The sequence below is a fragment of the Falco biarmicus genome, chromosome 7, assembly GCF_023638135.1.
Source record: "Falco biarmicus isolate bFalBia1 chromosome 7, bFalBia1.pri, whole genome shotgun sequence".
Lineage (NCBI taxonomy): Eukaryota > Metazoa > Chordata > Aves > Falconiformes > Falconidae > Falco > Falco biarmicus.
Window position 1 is genome coordinate 67,190,399 of NC_079294.1, and position 14,896 is coordinate 67,205,294.

The window sequence follows — 14,896 nt, forward strand, 5'->3', positions numbered from 1 at the left end:
CCCCCTGGAAGGATTTGCTTAGGGGCTAAAGCCTCGACTGTGGCTCAGCAGTGCTCAGCTCCACGTGCATCATTTATGAAACAGATGCAAAAAGCACTGCAGAGGGGGGATGCCATGAAAGCCAAGAGCCAGGGAAAGACTGATTTTAGCTCTGGAGGTCGAGAAAGCTTTTTCTGAAGCACTGCAAGAGCCAGGAGTTGGGGCGAGCAATCAGCTGTGGCCGAGCTGCTAGTGGGGTCTGGTCATGGGGTGAGCCCCCAAATGTCTGCTGGCATCAGCATAACACAAGTGACACACACAAACACACCTCCAGCATGAAAAACGGGGAGTGTCCCCTACTCTGTGGTCACATCTTCAAGGAAAAGGGCTTTTTTAGTGCTTTTGCAGGGCACAGCTGTAATCTGAGTGCCCAGGGACTGTTACCTGCATCCCTGCTGCACACATAGAGCCCCGTTTCCAGACCCACACCGCCTGTTGAGGGGTTTGCTGGTCTCTGTCATATCCCTGACTGCTCAAGGATCCTGCTGGGGTTTCCCTCTTGGATGCTATGTCCATCCCTGCCATCTCTCCTTCCCCATCACAGCTTGGAAGAGCAGGGATGTGAGATGCTATGAGAGCACCAGAAGTGTCTGAATAGTGAATCCCTTTTTAATTACGCTGCTGAGCTGGCGAAATTAAGATAAGTAGTCTGGCTCATTTAGGAACTCTCTGCGAGATGGAGAAGGCCATTATTTTCAAGCCCTCCATAAGTAATGCACGTCCCAGCCTCTCCCTCCACTGCACCTGGAGCATTAACTCCTCAGGGACACTCGCAGGGCAGCATCACAGTGCCACGTGCCACTACGACACTAACGTTTGCTGGGAACATCCTGCCAGCAGATGTGGGCTTGTGGCAGGGCCTGCACTATTGCACAACTCGGGTTGGTGATGGGAATGCAGTCACAGGATGCGAACAGGCACGATGGGAATGCAGCCAGGTCCGCACCAGGTCTGCGCCTCAATGAGGACATACAAACTGCAGAGGAAGAGCAGGAGCAGAGCTCCAACCCACAGCCTGGCGGCTGTTTGCTTTAGCTTTGGACAGGCTTTGGTGGACAAAGACCATCCTGTGTCAAAGCACATGTTTCTCTGGGCAATTAATCACTTCTGAAGAAATCCTTAATTTATTGCTCTTATTTACGGGCATTAGCTTCGGGCTTGGATGTACTCCAGGCTGTGCACCCGTGCTGGTGGGGAGGGCAGCCTCCCACCCATGCGATGGCAGTCCCTGGTCTCATCTGTGCCTTTTCCTGTGTGATTTTCTTGCTATAAACCAGGTCGAAGTGGGCAGGTTTGCAGCTGATTTACACCAGCAAAGCAGCAGCCAGTTTTTCCTAAAAACCAGCAAAATCCTGCATGACCTGTCAGTGTGCAGGGGAGGGTTTGGGTCTTCCAGCATATCTGGTTTGTGTCTCTCCTGCTCTGCAGGGATCGCGCTGGCAGGGCATGGGAGAGGTGCAGGCTGTGTAAGCTGGACCAGAGGCAATGGTGATGGCGATGGAGGTGGAGCATCAGGTTAAAAGGTGCTTTTTTGGTGTGCTGATGAGCCTCTACTTGGGGTGGACAGAAACTGTGCATGCGATGGAGCTGGGCAGGTGGTGAGCACTCGTTGAACCATGGGTGAATTTATTTCAGGTTAATTATTGCACTGAGCAATGTGGAGCTGAGCCTGGGCTGGGATAATCAGTGCCGATCCACTTCTGAGTTTCAGCTCTGAAAGAGTTTGCCAGCAGCCGCACTGGCAAAGGAGGGCATGGAAATGCCTCCCCTTCCCAGAGCACCTGTGGTCATGGGGGCAACCAGAGCTGTAAAACATCTCATGACTTCATACATCGTGCCCAGGGCATGTTTGGAAAAGCCAGTCTCTGCCGAGCTAATTCCAGCACTGCTGGGATTCCCCCTGGGCAGTTGTGGCCGTATCAGCTTTCGCTGCAGGGTAAGTGCATTTGCTGGCACAGCAGGCAGAGGTGTTTGGTGAGGTCCAAGCGCTGCCGAAGGGAAGGGCTGGTAGCCTCCTGGTGTGAGCACCTTGGACCAGCTGAGAGGAAAACTGCCGGGAGCAGGCTGGGAAGTCAGCATGGGACAAAAGCCCTTCCTGAGAGAAACAGCGCAACGCTTCCAGCATCACTTTGAGCACTGCCTCCTAGAAACACCTCCCCGGGAGGCCAAATCCGGCTAGAAGGAGATGTCAGCACTGATGCTCATCCCAAGGGATATCAGGATCTCGCAGTCCTAGGGCTTGGCTCAGAGTAGGTTTCTTGCAGGAGGGGAAAAATAGGGTGGGGGAGCAGAAACTATATTCCTCCATCTCACTTAATTCAGTATTAATGGCATCTCTCCTCACTGAACCACTGATCCCTTCCTAAAAGCAGTCACGTCCCCACATAAAGTTCACCCAGCGGTGTTTTTAAGCCTTGAAAACTGCTTGGAGATATGAAGCGTGGGGGAAAGAGGTGCCAGGGGAGGTTTTCCCTTCTTCTCAGTCCTGCAAGCTGCCAGTAAAGCTGCTGAGGGTCCGGTGGGGCTTTCAGCTTTCCCCACATCTCACCTCTCCCCCAGTGAAATGGGGAAAACCAACCCTTGAACCTGGCCCGTGTTTGGGAAGGAGCATCCAAAAGGAGTGCTGAAATAACGGCCTTGGGACATGCAATCCAGTTCAGGAGCATGGAGAGAGGAGGGTGTTTGATGTTTGGAGCAACACGATGGTCAGGTCCCACAGGGAGTAAAAAAGCTGGAGGATGAAAGAGGGCACGGAAGGCAAAGACAAGGACAGCAACTAAAACCCATCCAAAAACAAGGGCAAAATTGTTCATTTCCATGCGTTAGTCACAATGAAAACACTGGGATTTCATAACTTCTTCCAGCTCAAGAAAAATACCCAGTTAGGGCAGAGAAAGCCCTGGCTGGGTCAGTGCGTGCTGGAGCCGAAGGGGACCCACGGCCCCTCCATCGATCCCATGGGTGATTTTCCTGGTTTACTGGGGACAGGAGCATCACGGGACTGGGGTGCTGGCTGAGACTTCCCAAAGCAATGCCCCTGTCTCAGGTTCCTGTCTGGGCAAGGAAGCAATGCTGCTGCTGTGGGAAAGAGGACCTGTGGGTGGAGCGGCAGTGCATGCACGCATCCAGGTTTTATTGTGCTGTGGTGAGCGGATAGGGCTCAGCACCAAAGCCCACCATGCTTTCTGGAGCTTGACCTCAGGGTTTGGTCTAGGGTGATAAGCTCACTCTTCTCTCTTGTCTAGTTTAGGGATGGGGAAAGGGAGTTTTGCTCTGGTCCTGGTGGAAGACTGAGGAAAAACACTGAGCGATGCTGCTCCATATGGGAAGACGTAAATCTGGGGAACCTCTGGGAATGATACTCTGGATATCTGGGCTCCCCTGCCAGCAGAGTCCTTGTCCTGTACGCCATTCTGGCTGGGTCCATGACTTGGATGTCCAGTGTGAAGTGCTGGGCTCAGCAACACCAGGAGCACCAGCCAGGGTGTTAAAAGATGGGAATGGCAGCAGATTTGAGCATCAAGAGCATGTTTTTCTCAGTGCTGCTGTCCAATGCCATGATACCCCCTGGAGAAGGGCTTTTACTGGTAAGGTCTCCAGTGAGGCTTCGATATACGACACCAAATCAGAAACAGCATGCTATTTCACCAAGAAATGCTCCAAAGACACAGTTTAGCAAGACACTGAGCCTGTGGGCAGAAGAGATCCCTCCCTCTGTTTTAAACAAGGGCTTTTAGGAGGGGGATGGGATGACCCAGATTATCCCCATGAGGGATGGCAATTATTGTCCCTCTTGGCAGGCTCGGCAGAGCGGCCAGGGCCGGGTGAGCAGGCAGAATGAGATGCTGGTTTATCCCCAGTAACCACTGAGCTTTGGTCCTCTGCCTTTTGTTGCAAAGGTTTCGGGGAGTGCAGGGTGGTGCCCTGCTACAGACCCATCCGTAGCGTACAGCTGGAGGCAGCACAGCACCACACGCAGCCCCAGTGCTGGTTTTTAATAAGGGTGAAAACTGGGAGCTTCACAACTGCTTGACTTGTGAACTTTGGGTAAGAAGAGAAGCCATTCCAGAGAAGCCATTCCAGAGGTGAGCTCATTTCTAACCCCGGGAAATGACTTCATGGACGCTGGTATTTACTCACAAAAACATTGCATGTCAGATGTCCCTGACTAGACTTTCTGTTTCGAGTCCAGTATGAGACAAAAATTTCCTTGGACGAGCTGCTCCTAAGACAATTCAAGGTTTGGAGGAGAAGAAGAATTGGAGAGAGAAAAAAAAAATCAGCATTAAAAACTCTGAAAACATGAGGTTTTTCTGAGCAAAGGGCGATTTTTGAACAGCCACCCCAGCAGAAGCACCTGCCTGGGGTGAGGGTGCAGGTGATGGGTGCTGCCATGGGATAGCTCTGCTTGAAGGAGAGCAATTGTTACCCCCCCATAACGCCCAGCAGCAGGAGTTTCCCTCAGAGGTGATTTTTCTCTCTTTTGCATAGATAAGATGCCAACGATGATTTATTAGGTTGAACAGCAGCAGGTTCCCTGCCCCTTATTTGCATGAGGTTAATGGAAATTATATCCTGTGCTGCTTTGCCTGCATGAGATCCCGATTTATGTGGGGTGTCCAATGGAAAAACACAGCACTTGCATTTTTGTTTGAGGTCTGCTCATGCAAAAATTGCCACTAGGGCCGTATTACCTGGTGTGGCTTTCTGATTTTTGTTTTCTCCAGCATCCCAGAATGATCCGTATGGCTTCAGGGAGGAAAGTTCTATTTGGGGATGCCTGGAGAAGCTCTGGCTCCCCGTGACCCAGCGCTGGGCTGCAGCTCTGGGGATGTACTGGGGCAGCATCCCAAAAGGAGGGGATTTCGGAAAAAGCTGAGCCGGGGTGTATGGAAACAAGCCCTGCCTGCCAGCACTGTTTCCTAATCCTGGGGACCAGAAACCTCTGATTGTTAAACCAGTGTTCAGAGACTCAGCTGAAGGCTGCTGAGCAGACAACATCCAAGCTGACCTTTGAGGAGATGAGCCAAAAAAAAAAGAAAACACAAGGGGGTTACTGTGCAAACGCCAGAGAAAAATAGCCATATTAATAAGGGACCCCACCCTTAAAATAAGACTTATTGCTAATACATGCCCAGGACATTTCTGTGTGATGGCATGCTAAAAAAATCCTCTCTGAATGGGGACCAAAGGCTTTGTTGCGGCATGAGCAAGACTTACGATTCCCAAGAAAAATCCTGTCCCTCTCTTGCATCATACAGTCGTGGATGGAGAGGACATTTCTAGACAAAAAGGCAGCCAGCCAGGAAGGAGGACAAACAGGGAATACATTCCTGACTCGCTATTTAATTGCTTTCGTGCAGGTGCAAAGAACTAAATGAAAGGAAAAATAAGGATGAGCATGTGGGGCCAAGTCAATCTCAGCTTTAAGCAGGAGTCCAGCACCAGAAGGATGTGGCTGCTGCAATAAACAGGCTTTCACCCAACTTCTTGGTGGGTTTTGTGCTTTTTCCCTCCAGGGACTAGGCTCATTCCTGCGGCGCTGGTGGGTGATGGCCCTGCCAGGTAAGGTGATGGGGACAGTCCCCTCCCATGGGGCAGGGGTGGCTGGTGCTCGCTGGGTGCCTGCCCTCCCACACTGCCCGCTGGCAGTGCCGCCGCTGGGTCTGCTTGTCTCTTTCCCCTCGAGTGTAAAGCACTTTGAGTGCATAAATTGCCCTCTGTGGCCCTGAGCAGAATCTCCAGCCTGATCCCGTTTGGTGGTTAAATGCAGAAGTGACGAAGGGTTTAGGGAACTCGGATGGTGATGCCTCAAGGGCTGATGTCCAGCGCCTACAGCGTCTCCTGGGTCTCAGGAGCTGGTCTCTCCACCACAGAATTTGACTTTTAAACCCACAAAGGGGAGAAGTCCTTTGTTGCTTGTGGCAGGGAGCACTCCAGCCTCAGATATGGTGCAACCCCTCCTCAGAGCTCAGGCATTTCCTCCCGAAAATAAGTGGGAATAGGTTTAATGATGGAAAACTTCCTATCCCAGGAGGTGAACTTCCTTCTTTCAGGGAATAATGCAGAGCCACTGCCACCAGCCTGGGTCCTGCCGTCTGGCTGTACACTGGGTACTTCTTAATTTAATAGACCAGGAGGTGTGAAGGTCTGTAATTACAGTCCCCGGGATGTCCCCGGGAGCATGTTTGCCTGTGCGGCCCCAGCAGGGCTTGGGGCTGGCCCTCTGGCATCCCCACAGCTCTTTTACTTTTGCAGGCCAGAGGAGCAGAGTGTCCTTGGTTTCCCTCCTTGCCCTCGCATTGCACATCATATTTTTTAGGCTCCTGTGAGCTCTTTGTCTTTCCCAGGGTTTCACACCACACATCAAGTTCTCACTGCGTTATGCTGAAAGAAATACAAAAAGAACAAGGCAGGAACTGATAGAGTGCAGAAAAAAATGTATATTCATTAAAATAGCAACATAACCTGTTTCTCTTTATTAATTCCCTCCTGACAGCATTTCCAGTCCAGGCACGTACCTGTGTTCATTTGTGATGCTCCCACGGACCTGTGTGGTCCAGGAGCATCGCTGGGGCGTGTGTCTGTGTGTGCTGAGAGTTTTCTGGTTGTCTGAGCAACGGGATGTTCATCACTAACTCCAGAGATAATTAACTCATTTTTCTGTATTTATAGAAAACGGATGCAGGGAATGTTGGCACTTAGCCCTGATGGGGCCACATTTGGCGACAACATCTTGAATTTTGGCCATTCCTTGCAATACGGTGGCTTTGTCATCATCCCCGCTGCCTGCTCATTAAGCCTGAAAGCGGGCAGCTCGTTACGCCCGCAAGGGCAAGGGGTGCCAGCCCCGACCTGGGGGTGAAACACTGGCAGCTGCCTTAGGCTAGCTGCCTGTGGGCGCCCACCTTCGCGTGCCCCGCTCCTGGTTTGCCAGTGCAGGGGATGTTTGCATCAGCGTTGCCATCTCCTGCTGCCTGTGCTAAAAACAGCGTACTCCCAGCTCGGCCACCGGCAAGGGGAAATTTTGCTGCTTCAAGGGGTTTGTTGCAGGGATGTGATGCAAAGACGCGCTGGAGCATCCTGACTTGTCACCGCCGTGGTGGGAGACCCGTGGGGAAAGACAAGGAGCATCTTCTCTCAGCATCAGGGCATACGTATGCCAGGTACGTTCTCACCAGGGACAAATCGAGACCTGGACATGGGTTTCCCCTTGTTTCTTTCAGACAGTCAGCAAGAAGCTTGGTACTTTTTGACTGCTTTTTCTTTTTGCTACTTGCTTGCTGGGTTGGTCTTTGGGGAGGGAGAGGGCAAAGGCAGCAAGAGGGCTTGCTCTCAGGGGCTTGGGGTGCAGGTGGCGGGGCTGGAGGAGGACAGCTTGCTGCAAGGTGTCAGCATTTCCATCCTGCAGAGCCGGGGAGGCAGATTTGATCTCAGCTGCTCATATTCTTTGTGCAAAGGTGGGGAAAGCTTTATTTTGGTATCAGCAAACCAGAAGTGCTTGAAATGGTAGAAGACATTCCCTGCCTGCTGCTGGGACTGGTAAACAGCTCATGTCCCCAGGAGTTGGAAGTATTTGCCCTTGAAATGTGAGTTGTCCCCAAGCTGGTTGTGCTCTGGCAAAAAGGGCAATTAAATCAAGCCATGTGGGACCACCACGCTGCTCATGACCCCCTAGTCACCCTGCACGTGGGTGTGTTCCCGTCTTCACCTCCTCCTCTTTCCTGCTTTGCCTCCTGAAGGCAAAGGGATAGAGGTGTTGAGCTGGTGCTGCCTGGGTCCCAGCAAGGCTCCTAAATACCACCATGATCCTCTCCTGAGAACTGCTGTCAGTCCTCAGGCAGCGTGGGATCCCCGTTCTCCCCTTCTGGCCACCCCAAGGTGCTCTCACGTATGGCCCCAGATCCGGCGCTGGAGATGGAGGCGGACCATTAAGGTTTAACACTCTAATGGGAAGCACCATGGGGTTTCTAAAAAGCTTAGCTTTGTTTGCAAAGCCCCTTTGGAAGGATGAGTCCTTGAACCGAGCACAGCTGCCTTGGTACAGGCTCAGCCAGCTCCAGTGTGACCCATTCCCAGCCAGGCACTGGTGGGCAGCAGCTCATCCTGTGGTCCTGGCCACCTCTCCCACTTCCCAGCTGCTCAACCACCTAGCAAAGAGCTAAAAATATATGTCTATGTGAGCAATCGCTATAGCTACAGCAGGGGTAAGCCAAGGAGGGCAGCTAGGCAGTGTCACTACAACCGGGAGCTGTGGTGGCTTGGCAAAACGGGCAACACAGAGTGGACAGGCAGGGACAGGGTGGGGCTGGCAGGTTGCTGCCAGTGCCTCCAGTATAGATCCCACTATCCCCCCCTTTCCTCCTTATATTGAAGCTGTAGCACACTACACAGCCGCTAAGAGGGGGTTCACTTTTTGGCAGGGGATGAGTGACGAGCAGCTCCCCACAGCTCCCCGCTGCCCTGCCGTGGAGAGGGATACCAACATCTCAGTCTCTGGCTGCCCTGAGCACTGGGTTGAGCCCCGGTTCACGCAAGCAGCGAGGGTCCGCGTGATCTTCACGGCCATCTTCTTCTTGCTGGCGGTGGGCAGCAACGTGGCGGTGCTTGGCAGCCTGCTGAGGAAGAGGAGGAAATCCCACGTGCGGCCGCTGATCCTCAGCCTGGCACTGGCTGACCTGCTGGTGACGTTAACAGTGATGCCTCTGGATGCAGTGTGGAATGTGACGGTGCAGTGGTACGGAGGAGATACCTCCTGCAAGCTCCTCAACTTCCTCAAGCTCTTTGCCATGTATGCAGCTGCCCTGGTGCTGGTGGTCATCAGCCTGGACCGACACGCGGCCATCCTCCATCCCTTCTCCCATGCTCGCCGCCGCAACGGGTTGCTGCTCCGCACCGCCTGGGCCGGCAGCGTGCTCCTGGCTTTACCTCAGGTAGGGCTCAGCGCCCTCCCTGTGTGGTTTGCCCAGGCTGGGGTGGTTTTGGAGAAGGGCTTCCCCATCCTGGAAGCCCCAACGAATTCATCCCCATCCACAGGCTTCCCCACCATCAGATTGGCTTTGCTGAGCAAAGCGGTGTGGTCGCTGCGTTGGGTGCTCAGCACTGCTCTGCACCTTCCTTATAGCACCAACACCATCGGGGTGTTATGCTAAGGGCTGGGTAAAAATCGAGTCTGCTGTTTTTTATTCCTCATGCACATGGTTATCTTCTCCTAAAATATACATCACTGCACCCCTGCAAAACATGTTGGAGCAGACCAAGAAAAATCTGAGCAGTTCCTGATCAAAATAACATTCGGTATGGCCAGAAAAAAGGGGTTTGCAGCTGTCACATCCCCCTGCTCCTGGCCATAGCCGTGAATTAGGTGCCCAGAGCACCTCTCCCAGTCCAATAGCGGCAGAGAAGTGCTCTCCATGCACAGCCAGGAGCATCTGCAGGACATGGTACCCTCTTCCAAACCCTCTCTGAGTTATCATTTGGTTCTCCTTTTCAGCTTTTCCTCTTCCACTTGCACACGATCCCAGGAGGGAACTTCACCCAGTGCGTCACTCATGGGAGCTTCCGAGCACACTGGGAGGAAACCGCCTACAACATGTTCACCTTCACCACCCTCTACATCACCCCCCTGAGCGTCATGATCGTTTGCTACATCCGGATCATTTGGGAGATCAGTAAGCAGCTAAAGAACAATAAAGGTAAGCAGGTCCCAGCCCTTCAGTGTCCACCATGGCTCTATGATAGAACCTGCTCCAGCTTGGAGTGTTGTTGGGTCTGTCCCAACACCCTTTGAAGGGTAATCCAACTAAGAATATTCACACAAACTTCTTGACCCCCCCCTCCTTGCTGTCTTCTGCTTACTGTGGGTCATGGACCCACACGAGATGGTCTCCCCTCTCTGGCAGAAGCACAGTCATGGATGGTTATGTTCTCCACTTTTTCACCCATTTCCAGCTATTCTTCTGACTCTCCCTGGCAGGTTTGGTAAGAAGTCAAAATGACCACATTTCCAAGGCACGCATGAAGACTCTCAAGATGACCATAGTCATTGTTGCCACCTTCATCATTTGCTGGACCCCATACTACCTCCTGGGCTTGTGGTACTGGTTCCAGCCAGCCATGATCCAGAAGATGCCGGAATATGTCAACCACAGCTTCTTTCTCTTTGGCCTGCTGCACACCTGCACCGACCCTGTCATTTATGGACTGTACACCCCCTCCTTTCGGGAGGACGTGCAGTTGTGTCTCAGGGGCGTTGAAACAGCCATTACCAGGCACAAGAGACACAAACCTGTCTCAGTCTCAGAGAAGAACATAAAAGATGGTGCTGTAAATGGTGGGGTGGCATCAGGGGGCTCCAATGGGACGACTGTTAACACAATCTGCTGAAGAGATGTATCCACAAGGACACGGGAGACACAGCTTTGGGGGCTGCTTTTGTCCCATAGGATCATTCTGGAGACTGTCATGAGGAAGTTTGCCACTCAGCTTTGGTGGGTGAGGGTCTCTGGCCAGAAACTGGGAATGCATCTCCTGCCTGAACTCAGGGTGAAAAACATCTGGTGGTATTCACGGTCACTCTTCCGTTCTTGCAGCCCTGTGACAACAAGGAAGCTGTCCTTTTTGTGCCCTGTGCATGCTCTAGCCCTGATTCTGGAATCAAGCATCTGCCACACTTCCAGCATCAACCCTTTGGAGGAGACATGCCGTCTCCTCTGTGGTCCAGGGCCATGTCCATCTGGGATGGCCCTTTGCACCTACACCTGGGTGCGGAGCTGCTAAGTGGTGTCACCCTGAGAAGCTGCAAAGGTGCCATCAGAAGCTTTTACTCCCTTTTCTCCAGCCACTCTAGGAAAAGCTCTCTGGAAGTTTTGGATCTCCAGGCACAGAGCCTGTTCGGTCCTCCCACAGCTGCGTCAAGCCTTGGGGAGGATCTAAATCTTTGGGGAGTGACTGATGCAGGGGCATTAGTCCCCATGGGCATGGTGGGGAGGGAGGAAGTGCTGCAGGGATGGAGGGGCTCAGGCAAGAGGGGTTCAAAGAACCACAGCGGGATGGGATCGGATGGGGATGGAATGGGGTTTCTTCTCCCTTCTGGAGACAGCCATAAGGAAAGAGAGTCCTTGCTGCATTGTTCTGGCATGCAGGGGGTGGTACGGACACATCCTTACACAGTAGCTCTCTGGGACGCAGGGCTGACCAGGAGACTACTTGGTGTAAGCAGAGAGTGAAAACCAGACCCAACACTGCCCAGCCCCCCCTGCCTGCCCCTGCCCCATGTCCTAGGGTACGAGCTGGCAGGTTGCAGACCATGTCCTGGGCTCCCCATATGTGCTTTGCCCTAAGGGCTTGACCCGACAGCAGCACCTCATCTCTGTCCCCAGCAGGATGGGTGCAGCCACCCCACAGGAGATGCCTGAGGTGTCCCAATGAGGAAGGTGATGGGAAGCACCTGTAGGTAGATGGGGCCCATCAGCACTCATAAATGCCAGCAGGGTGCCGGTGGTCTTTGGCTGCGCTGTGGAGGTAAGGGAGGCTGTGGGAGGGATCAGCTGAGCTGTGATGAATGAATTTTTTTTTTTTTTTTTTTTTTTTTTTGCTTTTCACTAGTGTGTTACAAGTTGCTTGTAAAGATGGAAGCCTCTTCTCTGGGTGTGGGTTGAAGAGATGGGTTTATTCAACTGTGTTGTTCCTTTCTGTGTGACTAGAAATAGTGAACTGTTTCTTTGTTTGTTCTCTGCTGATTGTTATGAAATGTGTTTTTTGCTTTTGAAGAGAAATCTAGTTTTGAGCCAGGTGCGTTGTGGGGTTTTTTTGGTTTTGTGAAATCTTTGGGCAGCTCAGGAGCGTGGACTTGGCAGGAGGTGGCTCCCTGGGCATTTCTGTGGCTACTGCAGCTTTGAATGAGCATCTGGACTTTATCAGGATGAAAGAGCTGTGTTTTAAAAACAAATCTTGACTTGCTGTGGTTGCATGTGTAGGGAAGCTGGGAGATGTCTCCTCCCAAGCAAGCAAATTTCCTTTGGTCGCCAAGGGGGCGTTCTCAACCCTGTCTTTAAGAGGGAATGGATCCCTGCTGGTCAGAAGGGATCTGCACTGGTCTCCCAGTGCCCCAGCTAACAAATTAGAGGGGTGGGAGAGCAGTCCTTGCAGGTTGGCTGAGGCTGGATGATGACGGTATGGGAAGCCGTGGTGCTCAGGGTGATGCAGAGCTGTAGGCAGGTATTGAGCACATGCCTTTCCCCAAGCTAGCTATCATTTATGCTAAACACGCTGACCAAGGAGAAAAAAATTCAATTAGAGCTGCAGGAGCCCAGGCAGGCTAGTGGGGATTAGCATGAGTCCTTTAGGAAGCATCCAAGCTCCAATGAGATGCGTAATCACCGTTTGGCTTTCCTGGGCTTGTTCTGCTCAAGGTTAATTACGCAATGCTAATGGCAGCAGGGCTTGCTGCTGCCAGGCTGGCTTGGCTTGACCTGTGTAAAAGAGTTTCTTGTGAGGTGATGGGAATGACTTGTGGTAGGAGAAGCTAATTTATTCATCAGACTCTCATTTGGTTTCTCTGTTTGTATTACTGATGATCGCTAATGGGGGGCAGACCTTGAAGGTGTGTTGGTTTTCTGGCAAGCCTCAAAGAAGCAGGAAAGTGTCTTTAATCTCCTGAAAACAGTCTTCATCTGCTTTCTGCTGAGTGAGAGAGAACAGGTCTGGCATTGCTTGTACGCTTAAGGCCATTTGTCCTTCCTCACACAGCAACGGGAGAGCTCGGAGACCTTCTCTGAGGAGCAAGAAGTACTTTTTCCCTTGTGGGAGGGACCCACCACCTTTACACCCCACAGGTACAGTGAGAGGACAGAAGCAGCTTTGGCTTTAGGTGAAGAGTAGGAAAACTGAGATGCTGGCAAGGATATGTACCTTGGTCCTTGGGGGAAGCACGGCACATCCCTCAGGATGCCCGCAGGCACTCTCAGCGCTGCTCTTTCTGCCTGCCTCTAGGTACCTTCCCTCCTGCTGCTGGTGCTCGAGGCTGGCATTTTGGGAAGCCCAGAGCGTGGGCAAGGTGCCCAAAGTGACAGCTTTCACGATGGAAGGAAAATGTCACTAGAAGAACATGCTGCCAAGCCGTGTGCCCAACGTATGCAGGAAGGGGGGGCGAGCAGCACCTCCCCAGGGGAGCCAGGGCGGGTATTTTCTGAGTCACTGGGGATTGACCCAGGTCTGGGTCCTGCCAGAGGCGGACCAAAGCCCAGGCCTGGTTTGAACATCTCTGAATTTCTGATTCTGTGTTTCTTAAATCTGTTTGTATTTTAGAAAGCAAAAAATTTTTGCATCACTCATCAGGAGCATGAAACACAGAGCCTTGCTGCTCCCCAACCCAGGGGTGGTCTTGCTTTCTGCAGTAGTTCCCTCTCCCTACCTTGCCTCAAAGCCTGGGTCTCCAACAGCACCTGCCTTCCTCCTCAGCTGGTTCCTGAGATCTCTGAATACATAGATTATAAGTAGATAGATTTAATTATTTTTTTGTAGATATATATTTCCCCATATGGGAGGAAAATTCTCCCACTTCCCCAAAATATTCCTGTTTCCCCTGGAAAACACTAGCTGCCATGCTTTTCCTTGCAGTCACACCAGGATCAGACTTGTCTGACTCAGTTACAGTTCCTTAATATTCACCACAGTAATGTAATGAACATATTAATAAGCACAGGTAGCTCTATATTTTACAACTCCTCGACCTCACCCTGGGCTGCCTGCTTCAGACACAGCAGTCCTTTGTTCGGGAGAAAATTCTGATTCATTCCCCATTAGCATTTTTATAGTACTGTGCATGTTCAAAGAGCCACGCAAGTGGCTTAAGAGGTTAATGCGAACCTTGGGTTAATTCATAATATTGTTAGATACTCGGCACAATACTCTCATTAATTCAGCTGACTGCATCTCACCACGTTGGGCAACACATGCTGAAATCAGCAGGGAGCACAGAAAACAAGCGTGGGAGTAGGATATTAAGTATTTTGCTGGCCTGCTAAGGTAGAATCTGGGCACCTTAAATGTATTTATTTTCCCACTGCCTTTGAAGACACGAGTTGCCTCGCTCAGCAGATGTGGAGCTGAAGCACTGAGGAGGCCGGGCTCAGCACCCCTGCAGGCCTAGGAGCATGAGGGATGGGGCTATGAGCCCTCCGAGAGGCACTCGAGACATGTCCATCAGGACTCAGCCCCTACCTGCAGCTACCTCTTTCTTCTGGGTCTATTCAAACTGTTCAAAGCAGAAAAAGCTGTTTTTTTTCCTTTGATACCTGCTGATTTAATTGCAGTGCTGGGCTGTGTGTGTCTGCCATGAGAGCCCTTGCAATAGTTTTCTCTTTGGGGATATAGTATGGAGCAGCTGGTGCAGAAGATCAGCTTGGGAACTAGCTCCCTACACGGATGCGATTGCCCCACGCTTGGGAAGAGATCTCAGCTGACTGGCTTAAAGCCAAATCAAAGGCCAGACAGGCATTAGGAGATAGTGCTGAACGGCTGCTGTGCACTCATTCCTTTTGCTTACTCTTCAGAAACTTTCCTATGCAAAGCAAGCCTGAGAAGAGAGCCTCAAAACCCTGCTGTGCTCCTCCCCATCTGTTCCTTTTGTCTGACTTGTGAATTCCCAGGTTTGTGCCTTTCCCTGCAGTACAAGCATCTAGCCGTCCCACAACTGCTGCCTAACCTTCTCCCTTTCCAAAGGGCCTCCCATAGCCCGTCTGTTCCAAAAGGTGTTTCGTTTGCAGATGTACAAGCCTTTTAACAACACGGTAACCTTTAGATAGCATCAAATACTCCGGGTTTTCTGCCTGGCACGTTATCTGCCCTAGACTGA

At 51.8% G+C, this 14,896-nt stretch overlaps 1 protein-coding gene across 1 annotated transcript; it reads left to right on the plus strand.

The window, feature by feature from the left end:
* Positions 1-5,128: 5,128 nt before the first annotated feature.
* LOC130153219 (gonadotropin-releasing hormone II receptor-like) lies at positions 5,129-13,521 on the plus strand. Its single transcript, XM_056347765.1, has 4 exons — positions 5,129-7,205; positions 8,463-8,972; positions 9,533-9,734; positions 10,016-13,521. Exons 2-4 carry the CDS (start codon positions 8,466-8,468, stop codon positions 10,423-10,425), a joined length of 1,119 nt encoding a protein of 372 aa, XP_056203740.1. The 5' UTR covers positions 5,129-7,205; positions 8,463-8,465; the 3' UTR covers positions 10,426-13,521.
* Positions 13,522-14,896: the final 1,375 nt, after the last annotated feature.

Coding starts and splice junctions, on each gene's coding strand:
- LOC130153219 (XM_056347765.1), top strand. CDS start 8,466: ATGAGTGACGAGCAGCTCCCCACAGCTCCCCGCTGCCCTGCCGTGGAG. Junction 8,973..9,532: donor TGCTCCTGGCTTTACCTCAG/GTAGGGCTCAGC, acceptor TCTCCTTTTCAG/CTTTTCCTCTTCCACTTGCA. Junction 9,735..10,015: donor GCAGCTAAAGAACAATAAAG/GTAAGCAGGTCC, acceptor TCTCCCTGGCAG/GTTTGGTAAGAAGTCAAAAT.